This window comes from Ceratotherium simum, chromosome 28 (assembly GCF_057802395.1).
Source record: "Ceratotherium simum simum isolate JZ-2026a chromosome 28, ASM5780239v1, whole genome shotgun sequence".
Taxonomy (NCBI): domain Eukaryota; kingdom Metazoa; phylum Chordata; class Mammalia; order Perissodactyla; family Rhinocerotidae; genus Ceratotherium; species Ceratotherium simum.
The window spans coordinates 8,224,126-8,249,028 of NC_141927.1; the positions used below are offsets into that span (position 1 = coordinate 8,224,126).

A 24,903-nucleotide genomic window follows, 5' to 3' on the forward strand; every position below is an offset into this window, starting at 1 on the left:
CAGGGCCTGGACGGAGGAGCTGTGGGCGGGGCCTGAAAGGAGGGGCTTGTGTGGGGGTGGGACCTGCTCACCTCCGCCCCGCCTCGGGGCGTTTCTGGTCTGCCTGTACTTCCGGCCGCAGCACCGGCGTGTCCGGGTTTGCGTCCCGTGAATGTGCTGCGTGTCAGTGTGGCAGCGGTGCGCCCACCTTGCTTCAAGGTACATGATTCAGATACTTTACGGTGAAAGCTTAGAAATGAGGGGCCACTCATACTGAATGCGGAGAGGTTTCCTTCTCGAAAAACAGAAAACGGTTTAAGTCAGAAACCCTGTCTGTGAGCGTGTGCCGTGAGTCCGGCGGGCTCTACGGGGCTGTGGGGACGCGGGGACTTCGGCGGTGGGATCGGGAAGGTCTGCGGCTCCACCAATTAGAACTTTTTTTCTTTTTATTTTTTTGTTGGGAACTAGAAGGTGAACACCAAACTCGCCTGTGCGAGAGGTGAAATTTGAGTGACGAGCACAGAAGGCGGCGTCCCTGTCTGTCCTCTACCCCCCGGGAGGCGACACGCCCCGGGCTTGGTGTCAGGGACGTCACGGGCCTGGCGGCTGAGGCATTGCTTTAGAAGAACAAAACGACTGCTCGTGTGCAATATATATATATTTCCTTCCTCTTTCCGTTTGATCTATTTCGCACTTCTTGAGAAGAGTTAATAAATTCAAATACTTTTGAGACCAGTGTGGATGACATCCTACAAGTTGCGTTGTCATTTTCTAGATATATTGTAATTTCACGTTTTTCTTTATCTTCATTCCCAGAGTTGCCTGAAAAAGTATTTTTAACTTGAAAAATGAGATATTTTAATCTATGTTTTTGTTTTCTATTTCTGAATATGTTGTGTCAAGTATGGATAATGAGGCTTATAAAAACCGTGCTCCTTTGAAGACAGGCGGATTTTGCTTTCAACTAATGAAAAATTAATTTTTTATTACTTCCAGATACGTTTGATTGGAATGTCTGTTCTCCCACATGAACGTTAAAAGGCATAATAAACCTGTATTTTCAAATTTCAATACCTCACTTATACCCTTAATAAATTTTAATGTGAAATATGTGAATTCAAATCTCCTTTTCTATTTCCTTTGTAAATTCTGAAGTGCACGGTAGAGGGAGTTTGGCAAAACTAAATCCCAACTATTCACGCTGCAGAAATTTCCCCAAGACTATTTCCAAAGAAGGACCCTTCTGGTTTTCCCATAACTAATACAAGTTTCTCCAACTTTTAAGTTTGTTTTTTTTAATATTAAATATTTGGACTCAAATAGATTTAAATTCTGGAAGATAATGTTCTCTTAGGTAGGGGAACAACACCAGGTGGGCAGGGGGTGGCGCTCCCCACTGCTCCTCCAGATCTCCAGGTCTCTTAACCTGAGCTCACCTCACTCCTGTCAGATTTTTGGGGAACTGGACACAGATTAAGGAGCCAGGACTGAATCTGATTTGGGGTCAAGGAATCCAGATATCTGAACCTCTCCCCCATTTAGTTTTTCTTCATCCCCCTCTCTCTTTACATAGAAGTCAAGCAATACAGTTTTGCCTGTGTAAACCATCCAGCATCCAACCCACCTTCTCCAACGAATCTTCTGTGTTCTGGTTTATACATAGTGTGTGCTTGGGGAGGCTAAAAGCTGACTGAAGTGATTCATCTTGGATGCACGTGGGATGCATATTATTTGGAAGTTCCCTGTGAAAAGCTGACTCTATAAGATGGATGTCTTAGTAAACCTAGGTCTGCCTACCATGTCTCTGAATCTCTATTTTCCCCGGTTGGGAACTAGATCCAATGAAAGCTGAGGAGTGAAAAGAAGTGAGAGTGCATTGAAGTATAATTTCTTCTATTTATGTTATTATTATTATTATTATTACAATGAAAAAATATTTTCCAGGCATTCCTTAGAAAAACTCCCTCACCAAAAAACTAGCTCATTTTTCAGGAGAAAACACAGCCCCATGTAAGCACAGTGGTTGTAGGATAGTAGTTTGATGAGGGTCACCCGGATGGCCTGATGGGTAGGTGGCTCCTCTAAAGTGGAATGCAGTGTGTGTAAGGGAACCTGTGTCCACATCATCCCTGGGATGATGATGCCCTCCCTCCTCAGGGTGCCCCTGGTCCTAGTATATATGACCATCAAGTGACCTGAGTGACCTGACATCTGGGAACCTCCAGCTGAGAGCAGAGATGTGCTGAGATCTCCACTGTGAGTCAAACCAGGGAATCTTGTGGAATGAAGCAGTTCGTGTGTTTTGTTTGGGATAGTGGAATAAAGGAGCTTGAGCTTGGAGATTCTGATTCCCCTGCATAGGGACTTGACCACATGAGGGGGTTTAAGGTGTGAAGTTTGAGGATATGGTATCTCCCTGTATTGAAACATTTCTTAGGCTTTTGTCCTTCTGAGATTCTGCTGAGGTCGTCAAGATGCTCATGCACCAAGATGCTCATGAACTTATCTCATTTTTTTTAATAATGAAAACATGTTTATGTTTGGATGTATACATCAATACTCTAACTATGCCATGTTGGAAGTGAGGAAAACATAGCAATTCAGAAGTAGAAAGTAGGGGAAGAGGAACACAAATAAAATGGGTTTGTGATGAAAATCCACTGGCTGATGACTCTCACATCCAGACTCAGGTCACACATTAAAGGCCCCAGAGCTCTAGATCGTAGGGGATCTCAAGTCATCTCCAGGATGGGCCTTCATGCACAGGGCAACACAGACTCCCCACAAACACCAGGTTGCTGTAGTCTCCAGCACCTTGTGTCTGTTCAGGGTCCTTGGAGAAGGGATCAGAATGTCCAAGTACTCCTGAGGGAAGTTTACAGTCAGTCTTTGAAGTTGACTCCTTACTAAGAGCATGCATTCCTGCTTGGTCAGGGTCATTTCATTCCAGTATTTATGGAGGAAGAATGAGTTTGGCCGATAGAGGAAGGAGTGCAAGTTGGCTTTGGAATTGTTAAGAGTGTCAGGATTCCAAAGAATGCAGTCAAGTTTTACAAGTACCTACTGGGGTGTCCATGTCATTTCTCTCATGGATAGGAGGCTCTGCAAACCCAAACACTGATGTCACACTGCAGTTTTTGATAAGATGCCTTGATACATCCTTTGGTCAGGGCAGGCAATGAAGACTAGAGTCAGCGTGGGTGGGAGTGGAGGAGTGGCTGAGGAACAAGCCCTGGTGGCCAAAAGTCTTCACCTGATTTGTGGACACTCAATGATGCCCGGTGACATGTGGCCTTGCATGGGCACAGGATACTGACTGGCCTATGCCCCTCACAGAACCAAACTCTTCCCCCCACAGCACCTGTATGACTAGAGTTTCCAGCTCAAATCCTGCACATGTGTCCAAAGGTTTCCTAGGAGAGCCCCACCTCTCCCAGTTCCAGTATCTTCAGCACCAACATGTTTTTTTCACTAACTCTGTCTGTAGACCACTTGCACAGTGACGTGGTGCTATGGACTAAACTGTGTCCTTCCAAAACTCATATGTTGAAGCTCTGTTCCCCCAATGTGATGGTGATTGGAGATGGGATCTCTTGAAGGTAATTAGGGTTAGATGAGGACATGAGAGTGTTGGAAGAGGCCATTGAGAGGACTTGACCACTGGTTGACCCATGAACTGGACCTGGGCAATTGGAGGCTCCTCACCCTCTCCCCTGTCCTTGGAATGTATGTTCCACCCACCGTTCTGACACTAGGAGACATTTCAAGGATGCAGACTTGAAAGAGTAATGTGTTGTTGAGACCATCTGGATGGTGTATATGACTGAAACCCATTAAGGCCTCTACATAAACTTTCAAGATTCTGGCAGTTGAGTGAGGAGATCTATTCACCTTGTGGCACCCAAGACAAGCCTCATATGTAAGTTCCATCGCTTATTAAACCTGCAACCTCCCAATGTGGAGTGGTCTGCCTCTTTCTTTGGTCTCTCTTTTCCCTCCATGTAGGGGCGCCAGTTTCAAATTTCACTTAGGGAACTCCTGAGGTTTCGAACCTACAGAGGGTGGGACCCTCATTTCAGGATTAGTGACCTTATAAGAGGGAGAGAGAGATTGCTCTCTCTCTCCAGGCATGAGCAAAGAAGTCATGTTAGCACACAGCATGTTAATGGCTGCCTGCAAGCCAAGAGAAGAGGCCTATCTTGTCAGCACCTTGATCTTGGACTTCCTAGCTTCCAGAACTGTGAAAAACAAATTTCTTTTGTTTAAGCCACCTAGTCTATGGTATTTTGTTATGGCAGCACAAACTGACTGAGACAGATTTTGGTAATGAATAAAGATTTGGATCATTCCACAGGTAAAGAACCACGACAGCCGAGGTGCTTGCTGAAGGCAAAAGCAGTATAGAACAAGTAGTGGAAGAAGGTAGGCATAAATACCAGCTACAAGCATGTGACCAGCTACAGAAATGAGGACTGTTACTGTTATGAGTATTTCCTCCTTATTTTGTTATGGATATATATATACATATGGTAAATGCCTTTGTTTTCTTCACTGTCTTATTCCCTTATCATGTAACATAAGATGTATTGACTTTGTGTCATAATATTTAAGTATTGTTAATTTTACATCATAGTATTTAAGTTACAGTACATCAAGGAGAAGAGTAAACATCACTCATGGATTTTGCATCCTCATCTGGGGAAGGAGTTGTGCGTTTTCAGTTGTATAGAGGATAGGTGCATCATGTTGAGCAGAATTATGACCTTGTTGTTGTCTTTATTTGGAGATTAAATATGGCTTGAGGAGATGCATATGGGCGCCATGTTGACAAGGGGTGAACTAGTGATGGTTAGTTTTATTCCTCAACTTGCTTGGGATACAGGGTGCCCAAGCAAGGCAAGATTAAATATTATTCTGGGTGTGTCTCGGTAGGTGTTTCCCAACGAGATTAACATTTGCATTAGTAAACTCAGTAAAGCAGATTGCCCTCCTCAATGTGGTTGGTCCTCATTAAATCCCTTGAAAGCCTGAACAGAACAAAAGGTGGAGCAAGAGAGAATTTGCCCTCTCTCTGCCTTTTTGTCTTCAGGCTAGGACATCGATATTCTCCTGCCTTTGGATTAGACTGGAATTTCCACCATAGGCTCTCCAGACTTTGCAGCCTCCATAATCACATAAGCCAATTCCGTATAATGAATTTCTTTAGATAAATAGATATTGATACAGATATGTAGATAGATATTATGGATATAGATATATGGAACCTACTGGCTTTGTTTCTCTGGAGAACCCTAAGATCAGAGCACCGCTCTCTTCCAAGTAGAATTTGTAGCACAAAACCATTATTCCACCAATTCTGCCATGTCCCCATGTATCCTTGCTTGCCCCTCCCCTCACTTATCCCTCTCCTGTCCTGGCATGGGATGCACATCACAGTACTAACTGCCAGAGTATATGAGAATGAAGTCACATAAAGTATGATGGTTTCCAGTACTGTGACTTGTACACACTAACAAATGTGTGAGCACACAGTAGATGCTCAATAAAATTTGCTTAAATGAACAAATGCATGTTGTTTCCCAAGCGCTGTCTTGCTCAGACACTATTTCCACCTCTATTCTTCTCTCAATTTACTAAAGGTCAGCAGATGTGATCTTTGGGGAGAAAATGGGTGATCTTCACTGAAACCAAGTGTTTGTATTGAGATATGATGGTTGGCTATCAGGAGCTTGTGTGTGATTTGCCTGCTATTCCTAACCTAGTGCTACTGGGAGTGGGGTCTGGAGGAACCACCATAAGCATCACCAGGGATCTTGTTAAAAATGCAAATTCAGGGATCCACCCAAACTTGCAGAATGATAATTTCCTAGAGCTGGCTGGCATCTCCAATAGATTTGTACATACGTTACATTACATTTTGAGAAACAACATTTACCTAAATGGTTCTCAACTGTGGTTTCCCATTGGGATGACCTGGGTAGTTTAAAGAAATATCATCACTCCAGAAATTATGTCAGTTAGTTGGGGGCGGGGCTCAGCATCTCAACCTTTGCTGCACATTAGAATTAGAATTATCTGGAGAGTGTTTAACAATCCCAATGCCCAGGCCTCACACAAGACCCACTAAACTTACATCTCTGGGAGAAGGACTGAGGCATCATGATTTTTTAAAGCCCATCAGGTAATTCCAATGTGAGCCAAATTGATCTAGTTATCTTTTGAAATAGTATTCAGTAATTGTTGTTAACATATCCAAGCATTTAAAAATATTTAATACATGTGTAAAATTTTAACAATATATACTTTATGCAAGTATAAACATTTGTCCACACACTTTCTGTTTCGTTCTGCACCTTGCCTTTTGACTCAGATAATTGTTCTTGAATGGTAGGCATGAGGCTGAAAATTTTTCAGTGGTGCTCTGGGGGCACAGAAACCACTGATGACTGCCTGGAGAAAGTGTCACAGCAGCCCATCCCTCCACAGTATGTTCTTTGTCAGTTTGAGAGTCAGGGAATCACTATTGCACAAGCCTAGGAAGATTGCCTGAGGTTCTGGAAATGTTCTGAGTCCCTTTGTTGGCCCAGGAAAGGTTGGTGCTACACTGGGGTGACCCATCCACCCCAGCAACCGCAGAATGTTCTAAGACTTCCAGGAAGCCCATGAAAGGCTCGTGCCAGCCTTTGTTGCCCCCTACTGGTGTGGAGCATCAAAGATATCTCCCTCCAACAGACTTGGGCCATGATATGATAATAGAGATGTCCAAATCCCCAGGGCCTAGGTAGAACATATGTCAGAAGGGCAGCCAGGAGGTGAGGGCTGAAATAGTGCTGTGGGCTTAATGTATGTGGTAGGCTTGGCTTCTTCATGCTGGCTGTAGATCTGGCTCCTGCCTTCCTTGCATGACACCCAGCCCCATCAGCCTTTGACGGACTTCTGAAATCTGATGAGAATCTGCTGTGGGCTGGCCCGGTCCAGGTCCTTCCATCACAGTTCCTTAAGTGCCTCATTGGGGTTTGCACACAACATCCCAAGTTCACCAACGTCCTTCTTGTGGTTGGTTTTCTTTTACACCCCACAGCTTGATTTTCTTTATGGAATTATTTTCTTTGTGCAGATCTAGGACTCTGGATCTAAACTACCCCAAGAGGCCTGATTTTGGTAGTTTGTCATTTACTTCAAGGAGTTTGTACTCTGATCTCACATCTCCTTAGGTTTATTATTATTATTATTATTATTATTATCGTTAGTAGCAGCGTTAGTGTTAATGTCACTATGATCATCATCTCTGTTATTATTGTAAGTAATTCTTATTTTTTATTATTACATTTATTGTTATAGATTTTTTTTGCTTATTGTTATACAACATTAAATAGAGTTTCTCTGTTTACAAACAGTGTCCCATTTACTGGAAACCATTACAGAGGGTTCCCCAAAAGACCTACACACACACTGATGCTCCTGGATTCCAGCTGTACTCCTTGGTCCCCTCTTGTAAGACAAGTCTACTCTACTATTCCAATGCCCCTCCAGAAGCATGTACCTGCCTGTGCTGTCAGGGGAGCCCCTTAAAAGATGCTCTTAGCCTACCTAAGCCGTTAGAAAATTTCACAATTCTCCTGAAGCACACAGCAAACACTTGCATTATCCTGAAAGTTCCAAGGAGGGAGTCCTTGGCCCTCCAGAGCCATAAAACTTTTTTCTAAGTCTGCTTGGGGGCCAATATTGCTCTTGGCTTTCTAGAAAGACTGTTGAATGTGTCAGCACCTGCCACAGCATCCTCACTCTTTTCTACCTCAGCTCAGAGCCAGGGAACCAAGATTACTGAAAATTGAAGTGAAACAAGGATTTCCCAGGGCCACCTAAGCCTCTGAAAATATTCTAAGTCCCCTCATTAGCCCAAGAAATTCTTTTTCTGCACTGGAAGGCACAGAAATATCGACCTGCTGCCTGAGCAACTGGCAGATTTTTCTAAGTCCTGCAGGAAACCCTCTATATTGTATAAATTGACCACAAAAATAATCCATAATAAGAAAAAATATGAATAATATTACTAATAAAATAATAATAAAACTAAAGATACATAATGCTACTAATAAAAATAAGAGTAATGATAACAAAAATGATCATCCTAATTATAATAATAATACTACCACTATAAATGATAATAAAAATAAACCTAAGGTAATGGGAGATTAGAGTACAGACTCCTGTATGTGAATGACAAAGTACCAATTTCTGGCCTCATGAGATATTTTGGAGTCAGAGTTTCAGGTCTACACAAAGAAAAACAAAATAAGGCAGAAAGTAGCAGCAGAGGAGAATAGAAAAGCAAGGAGGAGGAGGACATGGTGAACTTATGAACTTTTGCACATGCCCTGAGGGGTGCCCTAAGGGACTGAGATAGACGGCCTTTGGTTCTGAGCCTGTCCATCACTCCGCACCCACCAGATTTCATAAGTTCTGCCCCCGGATGATGCGGCTGTGCTCCATGCAATGAATGCAGGACTCTGGTTCCACAGCTAGTGCACAGAAGCGCCAACTCTACCTACATTAAGCCCCAGCATTACCTCAGCCCTCACTGCCTGGATGTCCTCTGCCAGCTGTTCCGCACAGAAATCTGAGGGTCCAGACATCTTGCTTCTGCATATCCCAGCTGAGGGCTATAGGAAGGTGTCATCAGGAGTTGTTCCCTGACCAGCAGGGGGCAACACAGGCCAACACGAGTGGTTCATGGACTTCCTGAGAACTCAGAACATTCTGCACTTGCTCAGCCTGGAGGGTCACCATCTCCAATGCCTTCCAGTACAGTGCCAGCATTTCCAGGACACCAGAAGGTACTCAGAATATTCCCAGAGACTCAGGCAGTCTTAGACACACTTGTGCCTTTAGTGTTGACATTGGCAGTTTCTGGGCTCTGAGCAAACGTGGAAAATTCTAAGGAGGCACATGCTTGTGTAGATATCCTGTCCATCCTTTTCAAGAGAGTAAGAGCAGTTCCTACGACCCTGAGTAGAATTAGAAACTATTATGATGAATCCAGCAGTGGTCCGAGGCCCCCCTCCCTGGGTCATCAAGGCCAGAACAAGAGGTTGTTGGCTCCTCCAGGGGACTTATAAATTTTTAGAGGCTCAGGCAGATCAAGGGTGTCCTCGCTCTGGACCCCCTGACATCGTGAGCCATTCCCTGCCTACAGAGGGGTCTGAGGCACGCCATGGATGTCATTCGCAACTTGTCCATGCCTGCAACAGTGGATCCTGTGCCCCCGAGTTGACTTAGAAAATTTTGTGGTGACTCTGATGGGCCAAGGACACCCTCACTGGCTTTCAGGCCAGCAAAGGTGGTTGCTGGGTCCTCAAGGATACTGCTAAATTTGTCCAGAGGCTTTGGCAATACAAGGACACCCAGGCAGTAGAGTGAGAACCCAGGAGCAGCTGTGTGTATGCATTTCTATAATCACCTTCAGTAAATCAAACAGCCTTTGTAAATAGAGGAACTCTATTCAATGTTGTATAACCACCACAAAAATGATCGCAGATAAGAATGGTAATAATAAAAATTAATGATGATAACAACCCAAACTATCATGATGATGCATAAATTAGCATAAATACTAATAATTTTAATAATTATAGTAATAGTAAACTAGGGAGATAGAGATTATAGTACAGATCCTTCTAAGTGAATAAGAAAGCAGTGATATTGGGCTACATGGGGGTAGTTTGCAGAGTCCTAGGATTCCACCATGAAATATGTTCCAAGTTTGCAAACTTGAGCCACAGGAGGAAAAAGATAAACAATTCTCCAAAGGGCATGGGTGAGCATGGGGACTCAGACACAAACTCCTGGAGGAGAGGGATATTGGGCAGAGGTCGAAGGACTCTGGCCCTGCTCACCACAGGACACTCAGCAACTTTCAGTGATTTGGCCAGATGGCTGGTTGGGTGGGGCTCCCTGCAAGGAAGGCAGAAACTATTGTTTTTTTTTTTTTTTTTTTTGTGTGGGAGATCAGCCCTGAGCTAACATCCATGCTAATCCTCCTCTTTTCGCTGAGGAAAACCAGCCCTGAGCTAACATCTATTGCCAATCCTCCTCCTTTTTTCTCTCCAAAGCCCTAGCAGATAGTTGTATGTCATAGTTGCACATCCTTCTAGTTGCTGTATGTGGGACGCAGCCTCAGCATGGCCAGAGAAGCATTGCGACGGTGCGCGCCCGGGATCCGAACCCGGGCCACCAGCAGCGGAGCGCGCGCATTAACCTCTAAGCCACAGGGCCGGCCCTCCTGAGTATTCTTTATAAAATTGGAATCTAAGTTTGCATGGATTAAGGTGTGTGCTTCACCCTTATGTGATGCACACACAAACATGTGCATGCGTACACACACACACACACACATTCTATGTTGTTGTCAGTCATAACAGCCCCACCTGAGAGTTATACTAAGACAAGAACACTTAGAATACTCTAATATTAGAGCCAGAAGAAGAGCTTAGAGATGATCTAAATCAGTATTTTCTAATGTGTATTCTAGAATAAATTTCAGAATAATTACCTTGGAGACTTAAAAATGCAGACTCCTGGGCTCCACTTGACCCTACCAAACTAAAAAGTCCTGGAATGGGTCTAAATGTCTGCATTTTAAAGCAACTTTCCCAGTTGGTTTTATGCACATTAATGAAAAAGAGTCCCCTGATCTAGATTCAGAAGATCTAAATCTATATAGGTGCTACTGAGATTCAAGAAAGACAATTTCGTGCCCATGTCCAAACCTCTAGTTCGTAGCAGGACTACAGATTCATAAGTTAAATCCAGACCTCATGCCTCCACGTTTAGTGGCATTTCACTGCTCGGAATTGTTCCACTTGATAAAGAGGATTTGAGAGTAAATAACCACATGATTCAACTTCCTCCACAGCTCTGAGGAGCAAAGCATGGTCCCAGCAAGCAAGAAGCTGACACAGTGGCAGAGGTAAAGATACATTCAACAAACTAACATACAGTGTGGTAAGCACTACACAGGTGCAGAGCATTGGGGGTGTTCAGACCAAGAGTGAGTGGGGGGATTAATTATTAGTAGGGCTATAAAGCCTGGGAAATATTCACTAAAAAAATGTCTGGTCACTAACCAAACCCACTGGTTTCTCAGCATAGCCTGACTCATGATGACTTAATATAGATAGCTCTTTGTTCATAAACTTTAATCTGTTGCCAAAGTGTTTGTAGCTTATGTTCCCATTTAACAAGGTTTTCTGGTCAAAACTGAGCACCCACATCCTCCTGATGAACTGAGTGTCCACCAAACAAGGATTCTCAGTCTCCTTATGAAGGCCATTCTGTTTGCATGGAACACCTCTGCCCATGAATATCCCTAATGAGGTACAGAAGGGCACTTACTATCCAGACAAAGGCACTCCCCGGGTGATAGAGAGCCACAGATGGAAGTTTTCTCTGCCTCTTGGAAATGAAGCCAGGCTTTCTCCTCTCTTCAGCCATGAAGACTGCTGTCTTCCTCTTTACCATTCTCTTCTTTATGAGCCAAGTTCTCCCAGGTAACAAAATAAACTTTGCTGAGGCCTTGGTAAGAGTAGAGTGCCTGAGACTTTACGGGGATCCAGTACTCAGAGCAAAATCACCATCACCTATGCCCTGAGGAGGGGTCTCATAGGAAATCTGGAAGACCCATTTGCTGAGAGATTTCTAGCCACCTGACTCTTTAGTTCTCCATGGCAAGTCTCAGTTAGAGGAAATGAAGTCAAGGGTGTTTCAAGTGCTTGAAACCTTCTTTGCTCCATCACTAAAGAGGAATTTAATTACACAAGTTTACTAGCAGTTTCTAGATCTAGATGAAAAATGGGGCATTATCCTACTAAATCTCAGTCTCCAAGATGCCTCTACTTACTTTCAGCAAAAGTTAATATCCTAAGATGCTGGTATAAGAGCTATGCCAAAGCTATAGGGTCCCAGGCAGAGGGATTGGTGAGGGGGTCTTCTTGAAAGGCTTCCTCTGAGTCTAAGAAATCTCCAACCTATTGCCCCTTAATACTGTTGGTCCCCCCGGGCTTGATTCTGTCCCTTAAGTCTCCATCCCAACACCTGGCTTTTCCTCTTTCTTTTCAACATCTAGTCTTCTAAAGTAGAACTGAAACACTGGAATCAGGGAGGACACTGCAAAGGAGCATATCTTCCTGCATTCAAATGAAAACATGGATCACTGTGTAAGGCACCTGCACAGATGTAGCTGGGTGTAATTCTCCTTGCTTTTACCAAGGAAGTGACCAGACACCAAAAACAGATCAGGAAATTCCCTGAATTCTGGACATGTAGATACAAGGAGGAATAAGCAACTTATTGCTCCATATCAAGTAGAATATCTTCTTATCTTTTCCTGAGAATTTAGGGCCTCAATGGTTGGGAAGTCATAGATGTGTGAATGTGGACAATCCTCCTATGTTTTAAGGAACTGTCAATTGCTAGGCTTTATGTTGTTTCCAAAAGAACACTTCCCAAAATTTCCAACAGAAAATATAACGGGAGGCATGCCTATTCTTGGCGAGTCCAGACTTTCCTATCTCAATCTGTGTTTTAAAGGACAGCTTATGGCTAATGGGTAGAGAGTACTTCAGGTTTGGGGGCAGGGGCAGCTTGTGAGGTAATTCCAACTTTGCTTCAGGAGAACTAATCCATAGGAAGTAGAGGGGAGATATTATAGTGGGGAGATACTGCAGGTGGGAAAACAGTTGATCAAATATTTGTTAAGCATCCACAGTCTGTGAGGCCCTCACTGGGAAGTGGGCATACAAAGAAAAAAAGATGTGATGGCCCTTGACTTCCAAGAAGTTACAGGCCAGTCACTTTGATTGCTATAGAGTCCAGAGATGAGCCAACATGCCCCCCAAGTAGAGCATTGGCACAAGGATGAAGGAGAGGCTTTGTAAGTGAGAACAACAAGAGAAAGAAAAGATGACCAAAAGAAAGACAATACCCAAAAGTAACACAGGGCTTGAAAGCTTAAGGCGCTAAGTCTTAAAGGATCTGATTGTAGCCGCAGGCTCTGGGAGGAAAATCATGGGATCAGTTCAGTACAAGAGTGTTTGAGGCTGTCTATGCAAGGTTTTCATCTTCATCTTTCTCCTAGTAACAGTCTGTCTGTGTGTTTATGTGTGTGTGTGTGCCTTTGCATGTCTGTGAAGTATATCCACTACCCTACACTCCACAAAGGCTTTGGGATGAATGGCAGGCTGGTCTGGAACTATCCTCCCAGGGCTTGGGTTAAGTGAGCTATCCCATCCTGCTGTGAAGAGCTGATATATGAGACTCATTCCACACTTGATGAATTAACTTGAAAATGACTTCTCTTTTTTTAAAGTAAGAATAAGTATTTTTTAAACAAATGCAAAAGCATTATTTTAACCAAAGAAAATAATAGCTATCCTTGTTACAATTAGCAGAGGAGCTACATAGCTGCAGATACTATAAAATCATTCATTGACAGGAGTTGAAAAAGTCTTGATGATCCAGTCTATTTTTCGTATTTTATAAAGGAAAGATCAAGGCCCTGAAAAGTGAAGTGCCTCCCCCAAGATGCAAACATGAGCTAAAGTCCAGTCAAGGCTTTGTCTTCATGCCCTTGCTTTCACTGTCCATCCCACTCTAGGGTTCCATTGCGCTGCTTCCTTTGTAGGACTCTCTAAAGACTGATTGAATGTGATGCCATATCCAGTTATATTAACTCAGCAGCACATAAAGCTGGTGACCTCAGCTTAAAAGATGATTGTCCATATGGCATTGCTAAAGACCCATCTGATTAATACTTACTAAGCAGTCGTCCTCTCTAAACATATTGGTTTGATGGAAAAAAGTAGTTAAAAATGTTTTGAAATATATGTATGGCATCCATACCTCCAGGAAATGAATGCTTTTAACCAAATTTTAAGACTTCCAAATTTTGAAACCTAGTTCTTTTTTTGCTTTCATTGTCACTCAACCAAAATAAAGGATGGTTAGAAAGCAGAGGCAAAGCATTACTTTTATAGCCAAAATAGAATACATGAAGATTAGAGAAGGAAAAATAGGACACTGATAAAGAGAGCATTAGGAGGCCATGGGCAGCAGGACTGCAGGGTTTCTTTTGGAAGCCTGGGAGAGGAGAAGAGGATGCATAGAGGCAAGAGGAGAAACAGAATGGAGCCAAGGATACACAAGCTTTAACTCCGTCTTTTTTCTCTCCCTCACTAAGTCACTAGGTGACTAGGTGACAAGTAGCTTCCCTTCCCTCAATCTCATGTCTTCATCTGTAAGACAACTAATTAGGCAAGATCATCTATTATGTTCAGTGCAACTCTAACTTTTGTCTCCCAAGCAAAGAGCAAGAAATGACAGTGTCCCCACAATATGCAATCTACAAGATTCACTAGCAAAGAACTAATAAAAACAAAAACGTAAGAAAAATGCCCTTAGTGTGACTTGGATTCTTATATATGACTGATGGTACATCATGTTTTTATAAAGCTCCTTTGTGATTTGGAAATTTAATCATCAGTAGTCAACTGCAGCAAAACTACACACATCATTCCACGACATGTACACTGAGAGTGACAATGAATTTCCATACAAACATGCTCGAGGATGGAAAATAGCTCTATCTCCACCAATTATTCCACAGTTATTTACTGAATACCTATTATATGTCAAGACTTGAGACAAGTTCTGGGATATACATAGAGAGAAGAATAAGACTAAGCTGTGCTTTCTGTCCTTAAGGAATTCATCAAGGTGTAAGGTCGGGTGGAGAAACAACACCACAGTAGAATGCAAGAAGTACCAGAATAAAGGTATATTCACAAGTGATTTATCACCTATCCCAAGACAGGTGAGTAGTTCACCTCTGATATCTCAGATGACCCTTTAATAAGTGGCAATAGGCCAATTATAGCCCAAGGTAGTTGGGGCCTGTATATACAGTAGTTGAGCTAGTTACAGATAAAAGGAACACATGTGCAGCCCAGGGAATGAAAAACTCAGATTCTAGTTGGATTCTACATAGTGCTCAACACTTAGAATGATCACTGATTTTAAAAATACCCTTAAAATTATTTCCCAATTCACATTTCAGGTAAAAAGATGATGTTGCATATTTGATTTTCATATCCATTAATTAATTGCTTTGTGAACACTGAAGAGATAAATTCAATTCAATGCACTTGAATTTCAGTTCAATTAAAATCAATAGGCATTTATGGAATGTATATAAATGCCCTGATCTGAAGCTATTCAAGAATTGGCCTTTAAGTTCTAGAACAGCAAAACCTAGAAGTGCTGGTTTTGATACCTCTTACCGTCAGCAAAGAGCTTAAGAAGTTGTCATGAGAAAGGTGCATTTTGTTACACGTGGAGACTGCTCAGAATTAAACCACTTCTGAAACCAAGCATGTCATTGTGTGTGGCCCATCCCCAGAACAGTAATATATTGGGATATAAATTGAATACTATTCAATGTTTTTAACAAGTGTATCTGTTCAGCCCTTCAGAAGAACTCTTACTGTATGCAATGGTTGCTGGAGCAGGATTGCAACCTCAAAGACCAGCACCAGAGAGATAAGCAGTGGGGGAAGCCTAGGGATGTAAGAAATACCGATGTGGACACTATTTGCATATTAAATATGTAGGAAAACTTTTCCCTTCCCCCAGAAAAATATATTCTTAATTTCCTTGAAGTATATTGTCTTTTAGATCAACGTTCCAGGTCCACTTTTGAAAAATAAAACATACATGCACGCACGCCAGCGTGCGTGCACACACACACACACACACACACATCTATCTAGAGAGGGAGAGATTTCTCTTCTCTAAAAAGTTTCTTCTACTCCGGGAAATCAGCAGTACAAAACTGATATTAAATAAAAACTAATCTCTGCCATCAGTGTTAGCAGACAACAAGGAGTAAGAAAGACTGGGGGAAGCTGGAGCGTGTATTCCTAGAACTTCTAAAGGGGGCAGGGCTACCCAGGTTATAGATGCACCCAATGTTGCCAGAGTTTTTAAGAATGCCAAAAATCCAAATTTTTGTATGAAGGCAGATTTTTAAGTGTTAGATTAAGTAATCAAATAACAGGGCCGGCCCCGTGGCTTAGCGGTTAAGTGCATGCACTCCGCTGCTGGCAGCCCGGGTTCGGACCCCGGGCGCGCACCACTTCTCCGGCTATGCTGGGGCCGCGTCCCACATACAGCAACTGGAAGGATGTGCAGCTATGACATACAACTATCTACTGGGGCTTTGGGGGTAAAAATAAATAAATAAAATCTTTAAAAAAAAAAAAAAAAAAGAAATCAAATAACAGCAACAAGAAAAATCTACACAAGATTGTTTCCAGACACTCCCCAGTATAATTCAATAAAACTTCAGGGAGACTAGCAAATAGTTACAATAACCCTCTTCTCTGTGCAGCCAGAGGCAAGTTCAAGGAGGTCTGTGAGCGTCCAAATGGCTCCTGCCAGGAATTTTGCATCGCATCAGAAATCCATGTTGGGAGATGTTTAAATGGCCGACCATGCTTCCTGCCCATGGAGAATCAACCCCGAATCGAACCCACTACACCCGGGGAGAGTTGAAGCCTTTCTGAAGCTTTTTGTTTGCTTGGATGTTTTATTTTCTCTCTCTCTTTTTTCTCACAGGGATCTTATCGAGTCCTCGATAAATAATAAAACAAAACTAGGTAACACAAAACCTCTCTAAAAAATTCATATTATATCTTTTCACTTGGTTGCTGTTTAGTTCCCATCTTTCTAGCTGGCTGAGCTCCACGTTGGGTGGGGGCACTTTATCAGACCTGTGGTTTTTGCCTGGCACCACAGCCCTCCACCCTTCCTCTGGGGAGACTACTTCCCTTTCCCCCTGGGCAAATGCACTATCTCATTTCATGCAGCCTTGTGGGGTCTCCCTCCCTGACAAAGGGGCAGCACAAGAAAACTTACAGATAGAAGACAATTTCTTCTACACCCTTTTCAAAGGCAGTGCTCTGGGCCTGTCCAAGGATTTCCAGCTGAGATCCATGGAATTTCTCTAGTTCTCACCTTTTGCAGGGCATGGTCATTCAGCTTTTTCTACCATCCCATAAACCAGTGCATTAACTTCCTATGCCTGCTGTAACAAATTACCACAGAGTTAGTGGCTTAAAGCAAAACAAATTTTTATCTGACAGCTCTGTATGTCAGAAGTCTGACATGGATCTCATGGGCTACAATCAAGGTATTGGCAGAGCTGAGTTCCTTCCTGGAAGTTGTATGGTTCCCTTCCTCCATGTTTAGGACAGCAGTGGTGGGCTGCTCCTATGCATCGTGAGCAACCATGCTTTGTCTATCTTTAAAGCCAACAATGGGCTTGAGTCCTTCTCACATCCTAACACTCAGAACTCATCTTCTGCCTCCCTCTTCCATTTTTTTAGGACTCATGATTACATTGGGCCCATGTGGATAATCCAGAATAATCTCCTTATTTTAAGGTCAGCTACTTAGCACCTAATTCCACCTTCAACTTCAATCTCCTTTGCCATGTAAGGTGACATAGTCACAGTTTCCAGGGATTAGAATATGGACATCTCTGGCAGCAGGAGGAGGGACATTATTGTGCCTATGACAACCACTCAGTGTTTTTCCCACACATTACATTTTGTTCAACCTAGGGATGGTGTTAGCTCCTTTGTGCAAAAAAAAAAAAAAAAAACTGTCATTATCAGAGTTTTCTTTTGTGTGAAAAGTTATAAAGTCCTCCCCTTGGTCTCTGGAAGAGTATAAAATCAAGGAATTTTTTTTTTGGTCTCCAGAACTTATTTATCTTATAACTGAAAGTTTGTGCCCTTTGACCAATAGCTCCTTAATTCCCTCATGCCCCAGCCCCTAGTAACCACCATTCTACTCTCTGTTACTAAAAGTTCCACTTTTTAAAATTCTAGATATAAGTAAGATCACGCAGTATTTGTCTCTCTGTGCCTGGATTACTTCACTTAGCATAATGTCCTCCAGGTTCATCCATTTTGTCACAAATGACGGGATTTCTTTCCTTTTTTAAGGCTGAATAATATTCATATATTACATTATATATCATATATTATATATGATATATTCATATGTAATAAACTTATATAAAAGTGGTGGGTAGTTGTATTTTTAATTTTTTGAGGGACCTCTATACTGTTTTCCATAATGGTTATAACAATTTACATTCCCACCAACAATATACAAAGATTCCCTTTACTCCACATCCTCACCAACACTTATCTTTTAGTTTTTTGATAATAGCCATCCTAACAGGTATGAGATGGTATCTCATTGTGGTTTTGATTTGCATTTGCCTGATGAATTGTGATGGTGAGCACCTTTTCATGTACCTGTTGGCCATTTATACATCTTCTTTGGAAAAATGTCTATTTAGATCCTTTGTCTAATTTTATTTTCATATACGTATTTATTGTGAAATGATTACCACAATAAGATTATCTAACACATCCATAACCTCACATAGTTAGCATTTGTGTGTGTGTGGTGCAAAGTTTTAGGATCTACTATCTTAGCAACTTTCAAGTATACAATACAGTATTGTTAACTATAGACACCATACCGTATATTACTTATACGTATATATACGTATTACTTTACTTATACGGTACTCCATAAGTTACTCCATAACTTATTCATATTATAACTAGAAGTTTGTACTCTTTGACAACCTTTACCCATTCAACTCAACCCCTGGGAAACACCAAGATACTTGCTGTTTCTATGAGTTCAGTTTTCTGAAATTCCATGTATAAGTGAGATCATATGGTATTTGTCTTTCTCTGACATATTTCACTTAACATAATGCTCTCAAGTTTCATACATGTTGCTGCAAATGGTAGGATTCCCTTCTTTTTTATGCCTGAATGAGATTCCATTATACATATATATGATTTTATATATAGATATCTCATATTTCTTTATCCATTCATCCATTGACGAACACATAGATTGTTTCCATGTCTTGACTATTGTAAATAATGCTGCAACGAACACAGAGATGCAAATATCTCTTTGAGATAGTGATTTCATTTCCTTCAGAAATATGCCTAGAAGTGGAATTGCTGGATCATATAGTAGTTCTATTTTTCGTTTTTTGAAGAACTTTCATACTGTTTTTGATAGTGGCTGCACCAATTTACATTCCTACCATCAGTGTACAGGGTTCCTCTTACTCCACATCCTTTTCTTTGGAAAAATGTCTATTCAGGTCCTTTGCCCATTTTTAATTACTTATTTTTTGCTATTGAGTTGTATGAGTTCCTTGTATATTTTGGATATTAACCTCTTATCAGATATATGGCTGCAAATTTTTTCTCCCATTCTGTAAGTTGTCTTTTCATTTGTTGATTGTTTCTTTTGCTGTGCAGAGTCTTTAGTTTGATGTAGTCCCACTTGTTGATTTTTGCTTTTGTTGCTTGTGTTTTTGATGTCATATCAAAAAAATCATTGCCAAGATCAATGTCAAGGAGCTTTTCCCTATGTTTTCTTCTAAGAGTTTTACAGTTTCAGGTCGTACATTTAAGTCTAATCAATTTTGGATTGATTTTTATGTATGGTGTGATATAAGGGTCCAATTTCATTCTATTTATTTGGATATCCAGTTTTCCCAACACCATTTATTGAAGAGACTATCCTTTCCCCATTGTGTATTCTTGGATCCCTTGTCAAATATTAGTTGATCGTAGATGTGTGGGTTCATTTCTGGGCTCTTGATTCTGCTCTATTGGTCTATCGGTCTGCTTTATGCTAGTAACATACTGTTTTGATTACTATAGCTTTGAATTATAGTTTGAAACTAAGAAGTGTGATGGTCCAGCTTTGTTCTTCTTGCTCAAGATTGCTTTGGCTATTTGGAGTCTGTTGTGGTTCCATGCAAATTTTAGTATTGTTTTTTCTATTTCTCTGAAAAAATGCCATTGGAATTTTGATAAGGACTGTATTGAATTTGTAGATTGCTTTGGGTAGCATGGATATTTTAACATTATTAATTCTTCTGATGGGATATCTTTCCATTTATTTGTGTCTTCTTCAATTTCTTTCATTATTGTCTTGTAGTTTTCAGTGTATAGGTCTTTCACTTCTTTGGTTAAATTTATTCCTAAGTATTTTATTGGTTTTAATGCTATTGTAAATAGGATTGTTTTCTAAATTTTTCAGATAGTTCTTTTTTATCGTATAGAAATGCAACTAAGTTTTTTATGTTGATTTTGTATCCCGAAACTTTAGTGATTTTTTTAATTAGTTCTAATATTCGTGGAGTCTTTAGGGTTTTCTATATATAAGTCAAACAAAGAAAGACAAATACCTTATGATCTCATATATGGAATCCAAAAACAAAACAAAAAAATACAAGCTCATAGATACAGAGAACAGATTGGTAGTTGCCAGAGGCGGGAGGTGGGGAGTGGGTAAAATGGGTGAAGGGGGTCAAAAGGTATAAACTTCCAGTTATAAAATGAATAAGTCTGGGGATGTCACGTACAGAATGGTGACTATAGTTAATAATACTGTATTGTATATTTGGAAGTTGCTAAGAGAGTAAATCTTAGAAGTTCTCATTGCAAGGAAAAAAATTTGTAGCTACATGTGGTGATGCATGCTAATTATATTGTGGCAATCACTTCACAATATATACATATATTGAATCATTATGTTGTACACCTGCAACTGATATAATTTTATATGTTAATTATATCTCAATTAAAAAACATTTGTTTTTCAGTAATCAATAAAACAAGAGGACAAAAATTCAGTAAGCATATAAAAGAGATGAATAATACCAACAACCAATTTAACACAACAACAGCAGAATAAACATTCTTTGTAACTGTTCACTTACAAATATAAACCATATTCTGGGCCACAAAACAAATCTTGATAAACATAAAATTATCCAAATCATACAAAATATGCTCTGTGAACTTGATAGAATTAAACTACAAATCAATACTCAGTATTTGGAAAATTTCCATATATTTGGAAATTAACATACTACTGAATAAAAATGAGTAAGCATTTTGAATTGAATAAAAATGAAAGCACAACATATCCAAATGTGTGGAATAAAGATAAGGTAGCATTTTGAAATAAATTTATAGTATCCTGCTTATATAGTCAAAGAAGAGCAATTAAATCTAAAACAAGAAAATGAAGAGATTAATAAAGTTAATAAGAAAAATTAATTAAACAGGAACTCAATAGAGAAAAAAATGAAATCAAAAGCTGGTTCTTTGAAAAAGCAAATGAAACTTATAAACCTCTGACCATGCTGATCTGAGAGTCAGGCAGAAAGAGAACACAAGCTACCAACGTCAGCCATGAAAGAAAGGATATCAGATCCTACAGATATTAGATGGGAAACCAGACATTTTAGGTACAACTTTATGTCCATAAATTCAACAACATCAGTGAAAATGGGAAAATTATTTGAAAGAAACAAAACTACTAAAAGTCACTTAAGAAGAAATAGATAAGAAAGAAGAAAAAACAACTATAGGGACAGAAAGGTAAGTGGTTGTCAGGGGCTGGGACTAGGAGATGTTGACTACAAAAGGAAGTGAGGGGAATTCTGGAGGTAATAGAGAAGTTCTGTGTATTGATTGTGGTGTTGATTACACAACGTGCTGATTGTGATGTTGACTATACAACTAGATGCATTTTTCAAACTCATAGAAATGTACACTAAATTTTAATGAATAAAAATTTACTATGTATAGGGTGTGGTGCAATAAATTTGACTTTAAATAAATAGAACAAAACAAATATCAACTCCATTCCTGTCTTCTGCTTTTGCTGTTCTCTTTATCTGACTTCTAATAACTTGTATCTTCTTTTCATCAAGGTTGAACGTCATGATAGAATTCATTTATGAGAATTTGCTGTGTTTCTCCACTCAGAACATCGCCTTCCAGAGTAACCATAGCTTCCACCCCCATAACTTTCCTGTACCTTTGAGGCCTGGCACAACTACAGGGGCAGATAAAAACCTGGAGGAGGTCCAGTCGTGCAGAAAAGCCTACATCATTCTCTGCTATAGTCTAAAGTATAAAACAATGTGCACTGACACTGGGCAACAGAAAAGAATCCTGTCTGGCTCTGCTCCTGACTCATTCATATAACCCAAACTTTTTCCTGGGTTCCTTCAAAGTCAGCGGCAAGAGATTGGATTGGTGGTTACCAGAGGGGAGGAGGGGAGGGAGGGGGGTGAAAGGGATGATTAGGCACATGTGTGTGGTGATGGATTGTAATTGGTACTTGGATGATGAACATGATGTAATCAATGCAGAAATATAAGTATAATGATGTATTCCTGAAATTTATATAAAGTTACAAACCAATGTTACTGCAATAAAAAAGAAAAAAAGAAAAGAAAAGAAAAAAACTAAGCCCTGAAGATTGGTCCAAATGGCTCGAAAAAACAAACCTTGCATGAAGGTTCAGATGCTGTAAACCAGAGTTTCAATCGGAGATGCTTTTGCCCCCAGCACATAATTGGCATTGTCTGGAGACACTTTTGGTTGTGACAATCAGAAAGGTGCTACTGGCATCTAATGGGTAGAGGCCAGGGATGCTACTAGACATCCTATAATGGACAGGAATGACCTTCAACACAAAGAATTATCTCGCCAAAAATTTCAACAGTTGAAAAACTCAGGTTGAAAAACTCTGCTATAGGCTTTGACACAATAAGAACCAGCAGAACCAGAAGAGGATTGATGTCTTGCCTCAAGAGCACATTGTAGCCTTCCTAGGAAAGCCCAAGTCTCACCACTAAATAGGTGTGAAGCCTCCACCCACTCCTAGATCTATTCTTCAGAATATTGTGCCTTTAATTCATGGACATGCAGCATGTGAAAGTAATTTTTAGACACTCCAGCATAATTGTTAACATTTTTTATTCTTACATATTGTTTCTCTCTTATTTTTCCTTTTCCATATTTTTCAGTGCCTAACAAACTCTGGACCAATTAGCTTCGGATATGATTGCCCAAACAAACTTGACTTAATTCATTCTCAGTTCCATACTTATCTTTATATTTTGCCATGGAACATCGTTTCCCTAGATTACTTAAAACATGTCAAAGAAATTACAAAAGAGTTTATAATATAATCACTTAAAACATCTGCATGTCAAAAAAAATTCATACTATTCAAAAGGTAAAGCCTTGTTTTCACTGTGACATCACGGTTCCCTTTGTCACTTTGTTCCGGTTTCCCACTTCTATACTATGATCCTCGTGATGCTGGAACTGGGATTGCGCAAATCACATTTCCCAGACTCCTTTGCTAGTTGGCTTCCAATTAGGTCCTGCCAAATGATAGGCACTAGAGGGGAATTTGGAGTTAGGAGAAGAGGGGAAGGGACTTCCTTCCTCGCTTTTGTTCCTGTCATCATTGCCACAGCAATGATAGCTGGCATCCAAAAGCAAGAGTGGGCTCCAGTGTCCACCTTCTCATGGCATTCTAGAACCAATCTCATCATGTCTTCAGATACCAGCAACAACCAGTTGATGCCCCTTTTTCATAGGTGTGAAGACTGACTCTGAAAAGTCTCTCCTCTGCTCCAGAGGCACCAACCACAACTAGGCAGCATGCCTCCTCCTCACAGGCCTGAGGGCCACAGGTAACCTCCCAGGCTCCTAGTTTCTTCTATTTTGTCGTCCCACTGAGGGTTGGGATCTGCTCCCTGCAGTAACCTCTGGGTTATCTCAGCATTCCCTTTGAGCCCTTCAATACCTGTGTAACAAATCCTGATTTAAGTCCCCTTTGTTCAAAATACCAGTATATTTTCATTGACTGGATCCTGGCTTATATAACTGGTATAAACACTGCTACTATGATTGCTTCTCCTGTTGCTGTGGCTGTTACTACTATTGTATCATCCTATAAATCTGTAAGACATACAGGTCTTACTACCTAATGGATAAATGGAAAAAGAGTAAGGGTAATATTTCATCACCCACAATTGATAGACCAAGTAGGTGAAAAATACATTAAGACTGTGGAGGATCTAAAACAACAATTTGTAAGGTAAAATCTAGAAGACATATGTTCAACTCTGAACATTGTAAAAGGTGAGATATAATTCAATTTCTGTTTTATGCAGAACACAAAGAAGAATTGACTACACGTTAGTCCACCCAAGATCTTCAATAATTCTAAGCAGAAATAGCACAGACAGGTATATTTGAACACGATGCAATGTAAATGGGATTTAATAACAAAATTAAAATTAAAATAAGACAGCATAAAATAAGTCAAAAATATTCTTAATAACTACAAAGGAAACGATAATGTTTATGATAATGATAATGGGTGATGATATGAAATGATCCGATGAGATAACATTACTCCTGCAGAATATGTAAGATTATTGTGTAAGAAAATGAAAAGTGTAAAATTTTATTCAACTAAATTGAATGATAATTCTGACAATGGTTGTGTTCTACAGTGTATCCACTTAGATGTAGTCTCCATGTTTCCCTCTCCTCCACTAACAAAAGGTCCACAGCTCTCCACTTGCAAGCACAATTTCAGGGAAAATCGGGGCAGGACAAAGAACTCGAAAGACTGAGCATTAACCTAAAAGAGATAGAAATCCAAAAGACACGATTTTAACAAGAAAAAACTGAGATACAAGATACGCATTGTGTTGCATAATGATGAAATATAAGAAGCTCATTTTAAAATAAGGATTTCTTATTAGCTACTATTATTTAAAATTGTTCTGGAAATTCTAGTCCCCAAAATTAGTCAAGACAAAGTATTAAAAATAAATAAGAAAGTAAAAGTTAAAACATGAAGAACTTTTCACTATTTGATAATGGTATTTTTTTTCTTTTGCTGAGGAAGATTCGCCCTGAGCTAACA

At 40.4% G+C, this 24,903-nt stretch overlaps 1 protein-coding gene across 4 annotated transcripts; it reads left to right on the forward strand.

Moving 5' to 3' along the window:
• The first annotated feature begins 116 nt into the window (after positions 1–116).
• DEFB108B (defensin beta 108B) lies at positions 117–16,702 on the forward strand. 4 transcript variants are annotated; one of them, XR_015548790.1, is made up of 5 exons: positions 117–198; positions 4,334–4,401; positions 10,895–10,948; positions 14,740–14,848; positions 16,424–16,565. XR_015548790.1 is itself a non-coding variant. In XM_087418310.1 (5 exons), exons 3-5 carry the CDS (start codon positions 10,911–10,913, stop codon positions 16,585–16,587), a joined length of 273 nt encoding a protein of 90 aa, XP_087274436.1. In that variant the 5' UTR covers positions 117–198; positions 4,334–4,401; positions 10,895–10,910; the 3' UTR covers positions 16,588–16,702. The 4 variants fall into 4 exon arrangements, 3 of the variants coding, with proteins under 3 accessions (XP_087274436.1, XP_087274437.1, XP_087274435.1); XM_087418310.1 differs by having other exon boundaries at positions 14,740–14,810; positions 16,424–16,702; XM_087418311.1 differs by lacking the exons at positions 4,334–4,401; positions 16,424–16,565 and adding an exon at positions 16,651–16,702.
• Positions 16,703–24,903: the final 8,201 nt, after the last annotated feature.